We start from the raw sequence: 18,999 nt of genomic DNA on the forward strand, positions 1-18,999 counted from the left end.
CCCCCCCCCCCAAAATTTAGAATATCTAATAAGCTGATACAGACCAAAGAATGCTGTTACCTATTTGTCTTTTTGCGCTCGCTCTCTCTCTCTCTGCCTTACTTGAGCTATAGGTTTTTATTTGGCTCCTGGCAATGCACTATCCATCTCTTACCGTCCTCTCTGTGAAGGACTTCTCATCATTACCATCACAGAGTTAGGGGATCTCAGGTTCAAAAAGATGAAGTGGCTAGGCCTGTGAACCAAATGCACGTTACTCAGTCCTCTCCAAAAAACAGTTCTCTCCTTTTCTACTTTTTAACGATATTAGCAACCTCTAAGCACCAAGAGTGTCATAAACTTTCCAGATTACTATAATAATAACATTGTACAGTACATTGCATTGGGAATAAAATTATTTTACCCACTCCAATTTCCTTTTGTTTTAATGTGTGAATATATCAAATGAAAGCATAGTAGGAAATCTTGATGCAGGGGCCAAATGTGTTGCAAGCCAGCTCTTTTCAGAGGAAGGGCTTAATGCTGCAGGTTCAGAGCTTGAATTTTGCATTGTAAAGCATCTGGTTTTGAATATTTGGTTGACTCAGTTTCTCTGGAGAGCTTTGTGCAGTTCTGCTCCTGAAAAGTTTAGTAGGGCAGGCTCTATCTGCAAGACTCGTTACTTGTGGGGCACCTCTGAGAATGGCTGAGATTCTTTCCCCATCTCCAGCACCTGACCTAGTGCTCCAGCCTTCCTTTTTGCTCGCAAGGGCCTTCTTGAAACTGTTCCCTCTGATAAACAGGTCCTGCGCATTACCAGGATGACAGGATGGCATACTGTCAGCATCCTGAAATCCTCCAGGAGACCTGGGGTGCTGTCAAACAATAATGTATTTTTTTCTGTTCAAACACATTAGAAGAACGATTAATCCTCACCATCTTTCTGTCTGTCTGCGGTATGGAATGAGGCAGCTTTCCCAGCTTTTGTGTGCTGTGGCAGGCTGAGCTTGGAACCAAGACTTCTGGAGTCCCATCCTGTGATTTAACACAATCCTTCAGGAGCTGGATTCATCCCTCAGCCCCCACGCCTTCACTACTGTCAGGTTGCATCCAAGGATGTTTTGGTCTCCCTTTTGAGAGATAGGGGTTCATAGGGCATTTAAAGGCATAACAAAATGTTGCAGGAGACACAGTGCTGTGATTGCAAGAGAGATGTTACAGCTTGAACAGTAGTGATTCAGTTAAAGCAATGTCCCTTTCCACTAAATGGAGCTTAAGGTATTCCTGATGGTAATGCAAACAAAGCTGAATGTACATACCCTTGCTTCTAAGCTTTGTGACAGCTCAGGTGGACCCAGGGGGAATTGGGGAGAGAAGAACAAAACTGTGACACATTTATCTCCAGCATTGTCATATTGCTATAGATTAGTACCATATATTGCTTTGCATGGCAGAATAAGGATTTGTTCAATAGAAATATTATATAAACTCAGGCAACAATGATGATGACAAAGTATTCTGGCACCACAGTGGTTGCACAAAAACCCTCTTGTACTGTACAACTGTACTTAATGTTTTGCTGTGGAAATTCCCGATGTAGAAATGCCTTTAGGCAGAAGGGAAGTTACAGAAGACAGGTGAGTGTATGGTAGTGGGATGGCCAAAGGGAGAAGCATGCAAGTTGGAAGGCTTGAGGCTGAAGAGATTGTGCACCATGTGGGGCACAGCCGAGAAACTCAGGGCAACATTTAACTGGGAGCAAGAGCTGCGGGTAAATATTCTAATTCTCCACAGGATGGCTGGCAATTAGTTTCTGCAACAAGGTCATGTTCGCGAAGGGAGAACAGAGCCACCAGCCGGCCAATGTAGCCCAGAGAATGGGAAGAGAGATTCCAAGCAAACTTTTCCATTTGCTGCTGCAGGGTGTCAGGACCCCACTGAAACAGGGGTGGCACAGGTCAGGGGAGAATATGCTACTTGATAGGAAGGGAAAGGTTTTGTCTCTTTTAATCATAGAGCAGGGAGTCTTCAGCATCATGGAGTACATCTTGGCATTGTGAGCAGTGCTCTGTAGTGCATGTGGGTAGAGATGTTATGGCATGTCTGCAGAGGGCTGGAGCAGCGTGATAAGAGATGATCTTATGGATTAAAGTGTACTGGCAAAGGTTACATGGACAGCCGCATTGCTCCTTTGCTATTGTTCACTTGGCAAGCAATCATGCAGACTTTTACTGACAAGTCACTTTTACTTAAAAAGCATATACACGTGTTCATATGTATATATGCACATACATAAGCTTCTGCTTTCTCCTTTCTTCTGTGTTCAACAAGAATTTTCTTCCATCCAGGCAGGTGAAGGTCACTCATCTGCTCAGATCTATCAGTGGTACTTTGTTGGTTTCAGAGATGGCAGGCAGGTTCCTGCAAGTCCTGCAGATGAGAAAGATTAAGTGATTTGTCCATGTTTGTGCCATCGTATTGTTCAAATAAACATATTGCTTCTCTTAGTCAATAGTTTGGGTAGTAATGAGCCCATCATGATTTTGCCAACCAAGTGGCACCAAACTGGAGGGAATAATAAAGGTGGTGAGGCACAGGTTGCTCAGAGACGTCGTAGAAGCCCCCTCTCTGAAGACACTCGAAGTCAGACTGGATGAGGCTCTGAGCAATCTGATATAGCTGTAGGTGTCCCTGCTCATTGTAGGAGAGTTGGACTAGGTGACCTTTTAGAGTCCCTTCCAACTCAAATAATTCTATGATTCTAAAAAGAGGAAATAGCTTGCTGCCTGAGTGCCAGGTGACTGTGCCATGCTGGAGAGCCCAGCAGCAGGAACAGCTGGCTGCCCACAGCTCTGTGGCCACTCTTGTGTCGTAGCTGCTCGGGGATCAGTGCTTTGTGGTGACACCAGTTTGTACAGGCTGACCTCAAAGGCAGATCTCTTCTGCTGCCCAAGCCCAGCCTGCCCTAGGCCTGTGCTGCTGGTGGATGAAACCAGCATAAATCTGAGCACTTCTGTTTCCCATATGGTTGGGTTTAGAGAATTTTGTTCATGCTTGTGGCAGACTAAGAAACTGTTTAATAAAAGAAAAAGAAAGTAGTAGTTCAGCTAACTAAAAAGTGGGTGCTCAGTTCAGCTGTAACAGGTTGTACAAATCAGTGTTTCAGGAGGCTCACTGAGGCTCTTCGCTTTAAGCCCTTGGATCACCTGACTTGTCATTGCCTTGTTTGCGTTGTATTTCACTAATGGTAGCTGGAGCTGTGACTCTGGAGTCACCTGGAAGTGTTGCAGCAAGACAGGGCAGCGCATCCCAGGGGCACTCTCACTGAGGTAGCAGTTCTTAGACACTCATGTGGGTTTCTCTGTTCCTTGAAGTGTGACTGGAGTTTTCCCCTCGAACAAGCACAGGTGTCTCATTGGGCTGTGCAGTCACTTTCAATACATCTCAGCTGCTTCAGTGATCACACAGATGCTTTTGGAGTAGGGAACCAAGGGCTGCTCATACATACCTCTAGACTTAAGGTGGTTTTGTTATTAGATCCTGTTCTCTCACTGTTTCTCTCTCCCTGCTGTTGATTAGAGCTACAGTGGATCATACCTGCAGGTTGGAGACATGCAGTTCTTAAACTCTGTTCTGGGAACTTTCTTTCCATGATTTTTTTCCCCTGCACAACTCACTCACTCTCCTGGCTGGACTGGCAGTTGCTGGTCTCCTCCTGGAGTCCTGAGAGGAGTGAGGAAGCCCTAGAGGCAATGGGTTTTCTGGTCCCACAGAGACTGTTCCCTCCGGCACAGGGCTGCAATGGGTCACTGACTAATTTGGGTAAGACTTGTTTTTCCTGTAGCACGCACTATGCATGTTCTAGGGACATGCTGAAAGCTGTACAGAGCATTAAGGCCTTTTCTGACTCCACTCAGCAGTTATCCTAGCCCCCTGCATAGTAAATCACAGTCATCAGGCCTGTTTTAGACTGGCATAGAGCAGCTGCATTTGACCAGATCCCTGCTTTAACTGCTTGTGTACGCTCATTTCTGGGAGAGCAGGGAGTCCTTGGTCCTCAGCCCATTCAGGAAGGTCTTAAAAATACTCCATATTTTCTCTTCAGTGCCTAGAGCTGCTAATCTCATCAGCACCAAAGGACTTAAAGAAGCAGTTGATACCAGGCTCCCAGGAAATAACTGCTCAGTTCTCCATCTTCTGAGACTTTTGTGTCTCATATCCAGCACTGTCTGGCTCTTCCCTTCTATGGTTCAAGAGGTGGCTTTTCCATCCTGCTGTGGGAACAGCTGTCATGGGTGATAGACTCAAGGTGGTAGAGTGCTCGTTTCCTCTATCTCTTCTTTACTCTCTGCAGCTCCTGCTCAGGCCCAAATCATCCATGCTGGGCAGGCATGTGTGGTGAAGGAGGACAACATCAGCGAACGTGTTTACACGATTCGAGAAGGGGACACGCTGGTCCTGCAGTGTCTGGTCACAGGACACCCCCGGCCACAGGTAAGATTTCAGTCTCACTTGTCAGCAGGATGCCCAGCTTTCTCCTGCATGTTGGAGCCAGGTAGTGATGTCCTATAGCACAAATACTAACTGTTCAAACTGTGAAGAAGCCCTGTTTTCAAAGAATATGATCCAAACTGCTTTTCAGGAGCCTACCCAAAACTGCTAGCAGTATTCAGTATGTGAAGTTTCCCTCAAAAATGAAGAGCAGCCCATTGTACAATCCACCCTTGAACCTTTGACCCTCTTCCTACAGCCTCCTGAACAGGCTGGAGAAAGTTTGACCTATATGCTTGCCACAGAAGTAGGTCCTTCATGGCTTACCTCTCTCTTATTTCTCTGGATGTGCAGGCAAGGGGAATTTGCTTGGGAGTTTGGAAAGTTATTTGTAGTGCACTCCACAGAGCTTCACAAAGAGCCCACTGGTCCTTACTTTAGAGCCACCAACCAGAGGCATATTAAGACCTGCAGTGCTGGAGATGTTCGTGCTATGGTCAGTCACAGCTAAGTGAGGAAGCTTGAGAGTGAATATGGTTAAGTGCTACAGTCCTTCCCCAGGGTCCCTGGAGGGGTCTGCATAGCTTCAAGTCCCGTGCAGCCCCCTCCACACCCCTCACATGCTCAGAGCAGACTGGTTCAATATCAGTGTGAATGTGTTTTCTAAAGACCCTGAACCAGAGCATGGGTTTGCCTGCTCTTGGACAGTATGGTAGGAGTGACAGCTGGTGTGTGCTGGGAGACAGGGTGTGCCAAAATACACTCAAGGGATCCAAGTATGATACGTGCACCTTCTCGGCCCTCTTTCTCAATCTTGCCAAAGACATTTGTGCTGAGCAGCTATACATTAGCATATGCCAATTAACCCCTACGTGGACTTGCTCATGAATAGATGCTTGACTGAGAGGAGATAACAAAGGAGAAGGAGAGAGACTTGGACAGCAGGATTTGAAATGGATTGTCTGTCAAAGCATATGCTGGAAGCAATTAAAAAATAAATAAATCTGGACCAAGCCAGCAAGAATGATCAGCCTAGACTTGTGGCAGTGCTAGGTGGATGATAGCTGTGTACATCAGAAATGAGGAAGATGAGAAGAGAGATTTCTGTAGCAGAACCTGATGCAGAAAGCATATTCATGGGCAACACTGAGGTGTGATACTGCCCAGACGCACACAAGGGACACTGTCATGTAGAACCAGGCATGATGAGGGAGGCTGGGACCTGTGTACATTAAGCATGGCGTGTGTCCTATTTCTGCCCTGTCTCTTCGCAAATAGATTTCTTCCCCAGCTAAGCTCTTTTCCTAACCTTTGTTTAATCTTTTCTTTTCCCTCCTATCAGCCAGTCATTAAAGTAAGAAAATGTGGCCAAAATACTTAAATGGGATTGAAATTGAAAAGATTAAAGAGCTGGCTGAAGTATTCCTGCAAACAGGAGACTTGATGCCCTCAGACAATTTCATAATAAGCCTACAAAGGCTAAATAAATCCTTGATCGTTAGCTCCAAAAGTCTGCTCAGCCTGGTTCTCTGAGATGGTGATCTAGGCATGCCTGTCATTTCTAGAGTATCAGCATCAATCAGGTAGTGGTAGTGAGCTTTAGGCAAAGCCTGGGGCAGCAGGTCAAGGTATCTGGTCCTTCCTATCCGTTGCCAAAGGTGAAGGAAACTCTCTCTCCTTTCTGTTGGCAGATCCTGTTGGATCCCAGCCCCAGAATCTAGATGGTGCAAGTGTGGAGACCATCAGAGTCATCAGCCTTTAGAAGGGTAGCTTCTGATATAGGCAGCCAATGGGCTGAAGTAAGCCATCTCTCCCTTCTGTCATCTGGGTTGCAGAAAATGAGGGCAAGCTTGTACCAATGCAGCTTGGACTGTACCTCATTACAGACATTAAAATGTCTGTAATGCCACCATTCATCACAACATGCTATGTCATTATGTTGCCCCCATCAGCCAGGACCTTAAGACAAGTAACATATGGCCAGAAATGCAAGATACCCTGAAATCTGAAGACATTCTTGTTTCTTTTCTTTTTCTGTTGTTTTAAAATCAAAGTAAAAGCTTGTATACTGCAGAAGGATGACTTATAAAAATAACATACGTGGGGTTCCCTGTGGGAAGGAGGTGAGAGCCAAATAGTAACAGTGGTTTCAACTGTTGGAAAAGCAAACAGCAGAAATAACCTTGCTGTCCGGAGAAAGATGAAAGGGTGCTGACTGCAATAAAAGCTCCGTAGCTGTAAGCTGATGTCTTCTATAGCTTCATGGCCTGCTAGCCACGTGGGATCCTGAGGCTTAAAGCTGAAAGTCCTGTGCTGCTCATATAGCGATATTAAACTAAGCAAGTTAGAGAACCAGAGCAGGAGTGATGAGTATGCTCTGTGTGCCTGTGTGATCTGAAGGATTATCCCAGGTGCTAGGACATGGGAATTGGTGATAGCTTAAAATCAGCAGCTGGTCTGCAGAGACGTACTGAGATCAGCAGTTGAACTTCGGTAAAGTCTGGTGGTGCTCTAGGGCCCATTTCTGTAAATGACTGGGGAGGCGAGAAAAGGGAGTACTGCTGTCCCTTGAGATCTCTGGTTTGTGTCACTGGTAGATTGTGTTTCTCTCATTCTTGTGCAGGTGAGATGGACCAAAACAGCTGGCAGCGCGTCGGACAAATTCCAAGAGACGTCAGTGCTTAACGAGACCCTTCGGATTGAGAAGATCCAAAGGCTGCAGGGGGGCCGCTATTACTGTAAAGCAGAAAATGGGGTTGGGGTTCCTGCCATCAAGTCCATTCGAGTAGATGTGCAGTGTAAGTCGTTTAGTGGCAACCCAGATCTTCCCACAGTTCTACTGCGTGTCTCTGTCTTGCTGCGGGGCCAGTAGGGAGCTGCATTGCCCTAGGACCATGTGCACCCAATTCAGAGACAAAGGGACTATTGTGCTGTCTGTTTTTCCTTAGAGATCAGATCCATCTGGGAAAAAGATGGCTCTGCCTATCCATGCCAACACTCTTTTCTAGGTACTGTGATGTCTGTCACTGCCAGAAGTTCTAGCACTGATGCGGGATGTACCATTGTAGATGGCTTCTGCTTTCTTTGTCTTCTTTTTGAAGCTGGCTTGGTTTGTTTCTTGAAATCAGTAGTTCTTCAGATGTCTGGAGCATTTCTGAAACCCCACATTGCTAACTGCAGCATGGTAGAAACAGAGCAAAAGATTCTGGAATGCATCTGAAGAAGCTGAGTAGTGAAAGGGTAGACATGAAGGAAACTATTGAGGATCCCTTGGTTTCAGTAGTGACTCAGTATTTCTATGTCTGTTTGCAATGCCTGACTGTCTAGTGTTCTAGAGATGCTATTAGGAGGTCTCCACCTTTGGAAGTTTCTCATGCTGATTCTTGGGCATTCTCATGTTTATTCTTGGGCAGCTGTGGCCAAATGGGAAGGAAGTTAGACTTGTCCTATACTCCCCGATTAGGAGGAACTGGAGGGTTAAGGTCTAACCAACTTTTGAAGTCATTTGCCCTCTAGGGGAAACTTCTGCTCATTGCTCTTGGCTATCCACTATTCCAGATTCCTCTGACCCTATTAACACCACATTCCTTTCCTTACATCATCTGAGAAGGTCTAACTAGCAATGGACTGATGCAAAAGTTGCAAATGATTGTAAAGCAGCCGGAACTCTCATCTCCCTGAATCCGTCACTACCTGTTCACAAAGTCCTTCTAGCGAGACGATCTTTTGTGCTGATGTGCACTGTGGTTATCTGTCAGTGGAGCAACCTTCAGGCTTCAAGACCCCAGGACATGCCTGAAGTCTGGGCAGAGACTTTGCTTGCAGGAAACATTGTCTGGCTGCATCCTTTTCCCCCCCACTATCCAGCCTTGAGATGAGAGCCTAGTGTGTTCAAGCACTACGCTATTTTCTGTTTTAGATTTTGTGACTCTTACAAAGCATGCTACAGACTTGAAAATCCTTATGCTTTGGTAACCTCATAATCCACAGCTGTATTATCTAGCTTGGAGTGGTTTTCATTTCCCCTCCTTCCTTGCCCTACCCTGTCCTGGGGGTAGTAGAGTGTGAGCACCATCCCACATATTTGGAATATACGCATGAGTGTCCAACCTTTTGGCTTGTCTGGGCTATGCTGAATGAAGAGGAATTGTCTTGAGCCACATGTAGAATGTATAATATAGTAAGTAACAAAACCTCTTCTATTTTTCTTGCTATTTTTTATGAAATCATTTTTAAAAAAAGGGCAACAAAAACATAAGATTAGCAGATTGGACATGTATGGCAGATTGCTTCATCTGAGCCTCTGGCCACTTCGAACAGAATGAGCATTTCTTCATGGGCATTGCATAGCTTTGTTGGAGAAGTCCTGACACCCACCAAGCTCTGCTTGGCTTCTCCGACCATTTCTTCTCCTGCATACATAACTCTCCATATCGAAAGAGTCTCGCTTTTCTCAGTCTTCAGTATGGCACCTTGCCAGAGCCTTTGTCTCTAGGAACTAGGCTGTTGCATGAGGCTCTCTTCATGGGCTATGGGCATTCCCTTTACTTCTGAGATGCAGACTGGAACTAGAGTGATGTAGCATCCCGTGGTCCTTCATGCAGCTCTGACCTGTAGAACTGTGGGGCTAATGGGATGGCCAAGGGCTTTCTCATACTAACATCTACTCTGAAGATGGACTTGGTAATGCACCTCTGTTCTGCTCACTTGGTTTTTGGGGAGGAGAATCTATTTTCTGCTAGTATTTGCATTAGGTATAAGGGAACACATAGGAACAGCCACAGTTTTTGTTGAACGCTCACCCAGGCAACCTTCATCTGAATGAACCAGAATTTGAAAACACAGCCCTCTTTTCCCCACATCCGTATTTGTAGTTAGAGGTAAGTAATCACTTTCATTTGGACCTTGGTGTCTTTGACAGCCAGTGCTAGTCTTCACTCATAGTATTAGACAGCAAGGTTGTGTGGAGAGCACCACTGGTACCAAGAGGATATCAAACTGGAAGCACTAAGCTGTGTAGCAAGTTATTCCTTTGCCCCAAGTGTGTGTTGAGTGAGACTTTAAAGTGTTGTTCAGATGCTGGCAGAGAGGCAGCTGCAGTGCAGAGTGTTTTTATGTGCGAGAGAGGGAAAGGAAAGAAAAGGAAAGAATACATGTTTACAAGCTTATATTGCGCATGAAACATCCCATGTGATCTTCTCCATGAGCCGCCTTGGGCCAAATTTATCATTCGTGCAGCTCACTGACATCAGTGGCTTTACTCGTACATCAAGCACATGTGTATCGTCGTAGGTCTTATTTTAGCTTTTCTCAGGAGGATTAGGCTTACAGCTGACTGCTATTAAAGAAGGATGGAAGATTTGAAGGAGGAAAGGTCTAGCAAGAAAAAGGAAGGTAATATTTTCTATTTGGGGAGTAGCTGGGAACCAGCAGACTTGAACGGGGAGTGTCTTCTTTGATGGGTAACAGAAGCATTTTGCTATGCATCCTGCAGATAAACAGGGCCTCAGAGGGGTGGTAGATACTGAGTTATTCATATAAAGTGTGAACAAATAAAGGGGGATTAAGGAATGCAGAAGAAGTAAGACAGCGCCTGAAGTCCAGATCCAGGAGAAATTGTTGTAAAGTTTAGTCATGGCCACATGGAGGCAGCACTTCACGGAGAGGGGCTGTTTTTCTCCACCTCTGCATGTTTTTCTTCAGTCTTGGATGGTTTTTGCGTCGTTGGTTGGTTGGTTTGTTTTCTCCTGCCTTGTCCACATCTCTACTCATCTTTCTGAGCTATGTTGTGGTCAAGCCAGTAAATCTCAGGTCCCATTTCAAGTGCTGTCTACCAAGCATACCTATTACAAAAATATGCAAATCCAACAGTTAACACTTGTGATTCAGCAGAGAACATATGTTATTTGGATGACTCGTTAGCAGAAACTCATCTCTTCTCCCCCACTTCCTTGCTGGGAGCCAGACTTTCAAACTTGCAAATCTCTAAAATAACGTATCTTGAAAATTCGGTGACACAAAAGAGCTGGAGGTGATGTGCACATGTCCTCCTCCTCTCTGCTGATATGTGCAAAAGACAGTGCTGGCACCAGAAGAGCGTTCTGGATGTGTGTGCCTCAGTTAATTTTCAGTTGAAGATGGGTTCATAAAGTTTCTGAAAGTACAGAAGTCCTTCACTGAGCTCAACAGACTACTAAGAAGACATGCTTGAGGTCATGGGGCACGTTTCAGTTTTAGAGGGCCAAGTTGTCCCAGCTTTTCAAATTGGATTTTTACATTTAATCCTACTCAATATCAAAGTGGTTCTGGAAGGAGAAAGATCCATCTCCTCTGAGGTTTCCTTCATGCTTCCTTGACTCCTTGATGTTCAGACAATGATATCTGATGGGGAGGGGAAAAAAAAATCTAACAAGGTAAAGATCTCCTTTTTATCAGGAATGCAGCCAGTAGGGAGCACTGTGGCCTGAGTGGAAGCAGCAAGTACCCTCCAAGTACACTCCCTGGAGGGCTATTGCTTGTGTCCTTGCATGTGAAGTTATTTATAACCATTGATCCAATGACAATAGTTGCCTGGTGCGGATATGGTGAAGGAAGATTTGGAAGGAGTGTTTTCTGTAAAGGGAGAAAAGAATCTGATCAGTTTAGGAAAGGGTGATAGAGATGCAGTGAGTAAAAGTTACTGAGGAGTCAGTGCAGACATTGTGAAAGAGAAAATACAGACAGGACTTTAACTGGGAACAAGAGAGAAGTTATACACACCTATCGCTATGTTTTGCCTCTCATGTTCTTGTGACACCCCATCAAGACTTGCTGCTGTCCAGGACGTTGATCTTGTCCTGGTTTCTATTCTCTCCCTTTGACTTGTCAGCATCTCACAGCCACGGGCTTAGCCCTGTGATTTCAGAAGAAAAGTAGGAGCATAGGAAATGAGGGCAAGGTAATGTTTCCTGGGATCCTTCTGAGTTCTCACTGAAGCTGATAATGGTGATTTTGGGTGTGAGGTGTCCCTGATGGTCAGATGAGCAGCCCATTGGTCAGACAGGTGTGTGGCAATCAGACTGTTTACTGGAAGACCACATGGTATCTGCAAATCAGAGGGTGCTTTCTATTCTCTGAATGTTGTGTGGTGAGCGGGAGAATTTTGGCTTCTCCTGTCTGTTCCCTTTAGATACTGTTAGCGTTACCTGCCCTCAGATCAGCTCTGAATTCAGCAGTTGTCCTTGGCCAAATGTGTGGGAGCTTCCCCTCTCCCCTACAGCCCTTGGAGCATCATCTGCTCTGCAGGCTGTACATACAGACAGTGCTTCACTAACAACTGCTGCGGCCCTCGTTACCTTCCTTCCAGATCTAGATGAACCTGTCCTCACCGTTCACCAGACCATCAGTGATGTACGTGGCAGCTTCTACCAGGAGAAGACTGTCTTCCTCCGTTGCACTGTCAACTCCAACCCACCAGCTCGCTTCATATGGAAACGGGGAGCTGAGACTCTTTCCCACAGTCAGGACAATGGCGTGGACATCTATGAACCCCTCTACACACAGGTGAAAAAAGGCAAAACCTCCATGAGCTTGTGATGAATACGTTGGTGTGATGTAGTGCCCTCTGTAATGGATGGTGTTTCTCTCTCTGTGTGGGTTATGATAGTGGGGATGGGGTGGTGGTCACTGCAAGGAGCACCAGCTCCAAAAGGGCTGGTAGTACATTCTTCTGTTTGCAGGTCCTTGGGGGGAAAGAGAAGCAGGAGAGGAGGAGGGAGCATGACAACCTAGCATCCTTGGCTTGCCATTTCTTCCCCTTTTGGTACTGTCCCTGAGAGCAGGGCACAGTTTCCCTAATAAGTTTACATGGCTGTGGGGCAGCTGAGACTGTTCTCCAAGCAAAAAATCTAGAGATTAGGTCTCCTCTAATTCTGTGCTACTTTTTTCTTGAATGAGCACCCAAATTCAGTAAACAGGAGTAAGTGCTTCCTATTTAACAATGTGAGAGAATGACAAGGATTGCAGTGGGCTTGGTGAGGTAAACTATAGAATCATAGGGTTGTTTGGGTTGGAAGGGACCCTAAAAAGCCATCTGGTCCAACTCCCCTGCATTGAACAGGGACGCCTACAGCTAGATTTGGGTGCTCAGAGACCAGGCTGGCTTCACCTTGAGCGTCTCCAAAAGATGAAGAGTTTTTCCTAATGGCTACAAGCAGCAGAGGCTGAACTGCCTGGGCGCTTTCTGACCGTCATCTTATGACAAGGTGTCTTTCCGCATCCTCTCTCTTCCCCTTGCTTGCTTATCCTGGACTTGCCCCTGCACAACCATGTTACTCCCCTGAATGTCACTTTCTTCAGAGTCACTTTCTTGATGATGCAGTGGGTAATCAAGGGGGTTTTTCTAGCTCTGAACATACTTCAGATATCAATCAGCGCTAGAACTTATGGAGTATGGGTAGGAAGGGAGAGCTAGGAGGGCAGCTCCTGAGGGCACCCATTTCATCCCGTGTCCAGTTCTGCTCTCGGGCACTCCCAAAGCTGGGCCCTAAGCACATTGTGACTGAGTTTGATTTCTGAGCAATGCCCCAGGCAACCTTTCTGTTAATGCATTCGTGTTAATGTTTTATTGAAACACGCTATTTCTGCAAGTCATGGAAATGGGCAGCCAAATGGAAACACGCAGGGAGACTAGGAGAGAGCACAGAGCTGTGGGTTCCCAAGTAGATTTGCAGAAATTCTGTAGGACAGTGCTGCTGTTTGGTCCTGAAGAGAGCTTTGTCTTGTCTGGTGCTCTGTGGCATTCGACCAAGACATCCCTGGCCTCAGAGGAAGCCACTAAGGGCACATCCAGCTTTCATTAAGCTCACTGTGATTAACAGGATACATTGCTTTGCAAGGGGATGTCCTAGGGCTTGAGATGTTTTCTCCAGCTAAATAAGGCATTTGGTGGAAGTTCACTGCAGTGCCAGGTTGACATGTAAATGACCCTGCAGCTCTAGTCAGGCAGTGTTCTTGCCCTAGTGGGCCTTTGGATTGAGAAGAGTTGAAGTTAGGTGAAGCGCACCTCTACAGCGCATATGGAGAGTAAAACCTTCCTGGAACTCAAATAAATTGTATTTAACAAAGCACTCTTCAGGGCAGGTACAATTGTCTGAGACAGGCCAGATAAACTGCTATCAGTGTCAGGTTTGGGTAGCCCTTTGCACTAGAAAGGACAAAGATTTTGCTGTTTAAGCTTTTAAAAACTTATTTACACTGAAGGTTTATACGCATTTACCCAACATTTACTAATCAATAAACTGGATACATATGACTGTGTAAGTCACTAGCTGACACGCACGTTGTAAATGCCATCATTTGTGCAGCATAGCAACAAATCTCGGGGGACAGGACTTCCATAGGGTTATTGGTCTCCTAGGTATTTATCTTCCTAATTTACTCAGTTCAAATCCTTGTTCTCTGCATATTAGCATGCTTGAGCTCATCGTCCAGTCCCTTGAGGTTGCCTCAAGAGGATTTGTCATGCTGACACCTTCTCACATTTACAGGCAATTACGGAATGGTTTCTCCAAAAGAGATTTAGACAAGCACAAGGAGCACAGCAGAGACAAGCTGTCGTGAGAAGACGTATGAGTTGCAGGGTGTGCAAACCACAGGATGCATCTCTGAGCTTTCCGCATTCCATAAATAAAAATTTATGGAACACATCTATTGTTAATTTAACAACTTTATTCTGCTTTTGTAACATGATGGAGGGCCGGCAAGTGATTCTTGTTTTTTTGTTGCCATAGTGTGAGAAAAGGCTATCAAACTCAGTGCAGACACTCTGGATTTATGCCAGCATAAATGAGATTAGAATCTGGAGAAAAGAGATCGAAAGGGTTATGGAGGGATATTTGAGTATTTCTCTGAATTATCTCTTTTTTTTTTTCTGTACTGAATATTCTGCAACTTAATTATTGATCATGCCATATTTAGGCTAGCATCAGCCCTGGTTTACTTTGGTTTTGCAATGCTGAGACCCCACTGACTTTATTTAGGTTCCCACTGACATCTCAGCATGAGCTCAGGGGCTGTCCTTGGACATTTAAGGCTTTTTTACTTCCACAAGATGATTGTGATAGCAGTTGACAAAAAATATGCCTAAACCCATTCAGCGCCGCTTCCAGGTTTTGTGACAGTTGTTTGCTGGGTGTTTAGAGAAATTCTGGAAGTGGAGCTGTCCCTGCAAATGCTTTGTGTCTCCTCTGTATATAGCTTGGAGGGTTTGGAGTCTGCACAGCTTCCTGAGTTTTGAATGGTTGTTACTTGTAAGCTTTGGGCCCAGTGATGGACTTGCAGCGATGAGCTGTACTTTGCACGCGTGTATCTTTCCCTTCCTCTCTCCATGATATCCAGGGTGAAACCAAAGTCCTGAAGCTGAAGAACCTGCGGCCCCAGGATTATGCCAGCTACACGTGCCAGGTGTCCGTCCGCAATGTCTGCAGCATCCCTGACAAATCGATCACCTTCCAGCTCACAAACACCACAGGTAATGCAGCAGCCTGCTGAGCAGCCATGGCCTTTCCAGGCCTATGGCCTTCAGAGGGCCAACACCAGTTCACACGTGTGGCTGATTGATGTAAATCCTTAGGGCAGGAGTTCTGTGGTCAGGGATGCTTTAATTTCTTGCAGCCAGTGCCTCAGCCAGACCTGCTGTGTGATCATTAAAGCAGACTACATGTAGGTGTTGAGGCACAACGGAGTTTTTAATCCAGACGCTGTTTTATTTATTTATAATTCTAAGTGATTTTAAAAATAAATTTAATACAGTCTGGAGCAAGGCAGCTGCTGTAGAAGTCCTTACAAATAATTCATCCACTTGTGACTCTGGGCTGCTTTGCAGAGCTGCACTCAGAGCACTCCCAGCCCAGGGGTCCCGTGGGTACGGATGTTTCTGGAAAGCAGATATCTCTGGTGCCTTCCCAATAAATAAATTCTAGAACAGCACACACGCTGATATCCATGCTGGCAGGGTCTGAGTGCTCCTCCAGTTGCAAACAATATCAATTTGGTGCCTCTTGCTTGACATGTAAGAGCTGAAATCCTGTACCAAACGCTTGTAAAGTCCTAACTGCAACCAGTCCTTCTAACAAGGAAAAAAAATAGCATGACAGAGTCCCCACTTGTCTTGAATATTTTCAAATAATAAGTAAATGTCAGAAAATTGCTTCCAGCTCTGGGGTATTCCATGATCAGAAAGAAAGGCAATGTAGGTGTTTGAATTATTCACCTCTCTCTTATGTAGCACAAAGTAGTTTGTATCCCTGGTGTCATCTATGTGCAGTGGAAACAGAACTCTTTTGATGTTGACAACTGTTGATGGGATATTGTTGATACAGTATAAATTATGTTTATTGATCTGACTGAGCCCAGGGTGCTGAACAATAGTTGCTTCATTTTATTTAGATAGAAAAAAATAATAAGCTTAAGAAAATGAACTATAGCTCATGTTGGAATAAAAATATTCTCCTTGTGGTAGGATCTCTGTGAATACATCTCAGGCAATTCACGTCACTTCCTGAGATTGTCTCAGAATGAAACTGCAGAGAATGCAGGAGTATTTCCTTTAAAAACCTGTGCTCATAGTGAGGAAAGGGATCTCAGCCAGCTGCTCTTCCCTGGTGTGGCTTTACCTTTGAGAAGTTTTTAAAAATCACATTTCTCTTCATGCCCCCTCCCCTCTGCTGGCCCAGCCCTTCATTTCAGCCCTGCGCTTTTATTGAGTGAACAGGGAAAATGTATTTTCAAGTTGTTGCCAGATCAGAAGCCAACATACATCTGAATTCATAGAATCATTAAGGTAGGAAAAGATCTCTCAGATCATCTACTCCAGCTGTCAACCAACCACTACTGTGCCTACTAACCATGTCCCTCAGTGCCACATTTACCCTTTCCCTTAAACACCTCCAGGGACGGTGACTCCTCTACCTCCCTGGGCAGCCTGTTCCAATGCATCGCTGCTCTTTCTGAGAAGAAATTTCTCCTAATATCCAACCTGAACCTCTCCTGGCACACCTTAAATCCATTACTCTTATCCTGTCAAACCCAGCTTCTTAGGTACTTACCAAAACTCTGAACTTTGTTCACATAGCACGTACATCTAGTGATTTTTTTCTTGTTTTAGCTGTAAATGCATGTTTACACGTAGTTATAAAGGCACCTGATACCGCAAGCTCAGAGAGACTATGGATAATGTGTTCCCATTAAATTGTTTCAAAAGGTACCTGTGAAAATGAAGCTGGCATTGCACTGAAAGTAGGGTTTGTGTTAAATAGCATGAGAATGTTTAACATGAAATATTATCTGGCTTACTTACCCTGTAGGTAGTGTTGTGCACAGGTGAGAAAATATTGTAAAAAGAAATCATAATTCTCTCCTTGTTTTGCATAGATCTCTTCCTTTCATTTTGTGCTCATCCATTAGCAACCTCCATAGCCACCTTCACTCAGGATGCCTCTGCAACTGAGAAGGGTGGAGAGGTGCATGGAATTTGATCTCTTAAAATGTATAGACCCAGCTGCAATTCACTTTGAGAGGAACTGGTGGGTCAGGCTAAGGCAATCTGCTCCTCCCAATTTGTTTGCTCCTCCTTAGATAGTTCACTTGGGTTCCTTGGGCAGTGACCTTTGGGCAGACCAGTGCCCAGCATGGAGATGTGCTTCTCCCCAGCCCAGTGTCAGCAGCTTGGCCCTCACAGCAGGCAGCGAGCTCTAGGTCTGCAGCCTCAGCAGGAAGGAGTCTTTCCTTGCTGTTGTCCTGTGGCTCTGGAGCAGCAGGTTGGATCTGGCAGAACCATGGCACCAGCTCAGCACTAGGCTGTCATTGCCTGCTCCAGCAGGGCAGAGCTGATGTTTTCCCTTTCCTTGATTTCTGCAAAATTAAGCAGCCCAGCTGGTTAATTCTCCTGCAGTTTTACTGCAGCAAATTGGACTTCAAAGGGAATTGAAAGCGACTCTTTGTTTTTAATGGTCCCCTTGCTTCTCTGCAGACTCCGCCAGCAGGTTTTCTGAGCCAAGAACAAAAGGAATTGCCACAGGTTACAAATAAATGAGATTCATCTCATGCATAACAATCTCTGCAGCTTGTTAACCCCTATCTGCTGATAGGAGTGGGAGTGGGAGCCCATGCAGACAGCCACAGCCAGGGCTCCATTTTGGAGCTATGGAAGCTCTCTGCCTCAAGCTGTGTGGGTGGCAGCTTTGCAGCTTCCATGCTTCCTTGCCCAGGACATGTTACAGCTTTGCAAGATGGGTATGGGTCCTATCTGCACATCAAGCAACACAGGATCCCAAAATCTTAACCAAAGCCTGCAGGAGTTCTAGTTCATGCTCTCCAACTTTGACATCATCTTTCTGGATGTAAGTTGGTTTCACGCTTTCTCTAGCTCTGATGTGGATGCAAGGATGTTCCCAGGCAAGATGCTGCATCTGTCAGCTTGTCTGTGCCCTTGACTGAGATCTGTTCCGTGTCAGAGGGCAGGAACAGCTATTTGGTATCTGCTGTGTTTCTTCTTGCCACAGGAAAGTGACCTGCCCAACCACAATCTGTTGAGTTATTTTGTCTGTGGGTTTCACCGAGTTTCATGAGGCCATCTGGAGCCCATGAGAGGACAAATCCTTGCTTTGCAACTTAGTGAGCATTAACCTTCGGGCATGGGCTTCTCTCCTGGAATGCTGGAAGCAATCATAGGCTCTGAGTGCAGGCTGTGGCCTCTCAAAATTCAAGGGCTCCAACCACAGGCCTCAAAAGGGCCAGTGCAGGGGGCGGGGGAGTCACCGTCATCCTTAAGCACAGCTGTCCACATCTGGCACAAAAAGCACATGCCACAGCCAGGAAGAGGACATTGGATTTGGTGCGCCAACACAATATTCCAGCATAGGAGTAGTTGTGCTGCTAAATTATGGTGCAGGTGCTGAGGAGAGAGCACTCCTCCTCGCCTTGTTTGTGCGGGCTGTAATTCAGAGATCCAACACCAACCCAGCACAGCTCATTAACACAGGGTCCAGGGAGAGGGAGGCTGAAATAATGATGCTGTTAAATCAAGCTTCATGAATATGGAACAATGTCTTATTTTGCATTATTATGGCAGTTACTTAAAACATACTCCCCGCCTTTGTGCTGGGGACTGCTACTTTCTCAGCTCTGTCTGGATGGAGCCAGCAATGGTGCTGACAAGGGCTTTAAAAAGCTTGTCTTGGGATGAGGCAGAGAATACAAAGGGAGGATGCAATGAAACTGAGAATACGAAGGGAGGAGTTTGGGGTCAGTTTGGGGAGAGGGATGCAGTGAGAAGAGTGCAGAAATAAAATAAGTCAAAACCACGTAGTAGGTTATTCAAAGGATAAGTCTAGACATTTTGAATCGTTCCCAATTGTTCAGTTGTGTGTTAAAGAGCATCCCAGGACTTGGTCTATAGTCTGCAGGTCTATAGTCTGCAGGTCTATAGTCTGCAGGTCTATAGTCTGCAGGTCTATAGTCTGCAGGTCTATAGTCTGCAGGTCTATAGTC

At 45.5% G+C, this 18,999-nt stretch overlaps 1 protein-coding gene across 3 annotated transcripts in view; it reads left to right on the forward strand.

Annotated features, from left to right (window-relative positions):
* MDGA1 (MAM domain containing glycosylphosphatidylinositol anchor 1) overlaps positions 1 to 18,999 on the forward strand; it is a 126,915-nt gene that overhangs the window by 36,557 nt on the left and 71,359 nt on the right. For 2 of the 3 annotated variants that reach the window (XM_021391446.1, XM_021391445.1), the window contains exons 2-5: positions 4,334 to 4,473; positions 7,094 to 7,268; positions 11,816 to 12,012; positions 14,848 to 14,980. In XM_021391446.1, coding sequence (XP_021247121.1) covers positions 4,334 to 4,473; positions 7,094 to 7,268; positions 11,816 to 12,012; positions 14,848 to 14,980 — 645 coding nt within the window. Of the gene's footprint in view, positions 1 to 4,333; positions 4,474 to 6,161; positions 6,270 to 7,093; positions 7,269 to 11,815; positions 12,013 to 14,847; positions 14,981 to 18,999 lie in introns of those variants that run through there. The other variant, XM_021391447.1, reaches the window with a different exon arrangement.

Source organism: Numida meleagris, chromosome 3 (assembly GCF_002078875.1).
Source record: "Numida meleagris isolate 19003 breed g44 Domestic line chromosome 3, NumMel1.0, whole genome shotgun sequence".
Classification (NCBI taxonomy): domain Eukaryota; kingdom Metazoa; phylum Chordata; class Aves; order Galliformes; family Numididae; genus Numida; species Numida meleagris.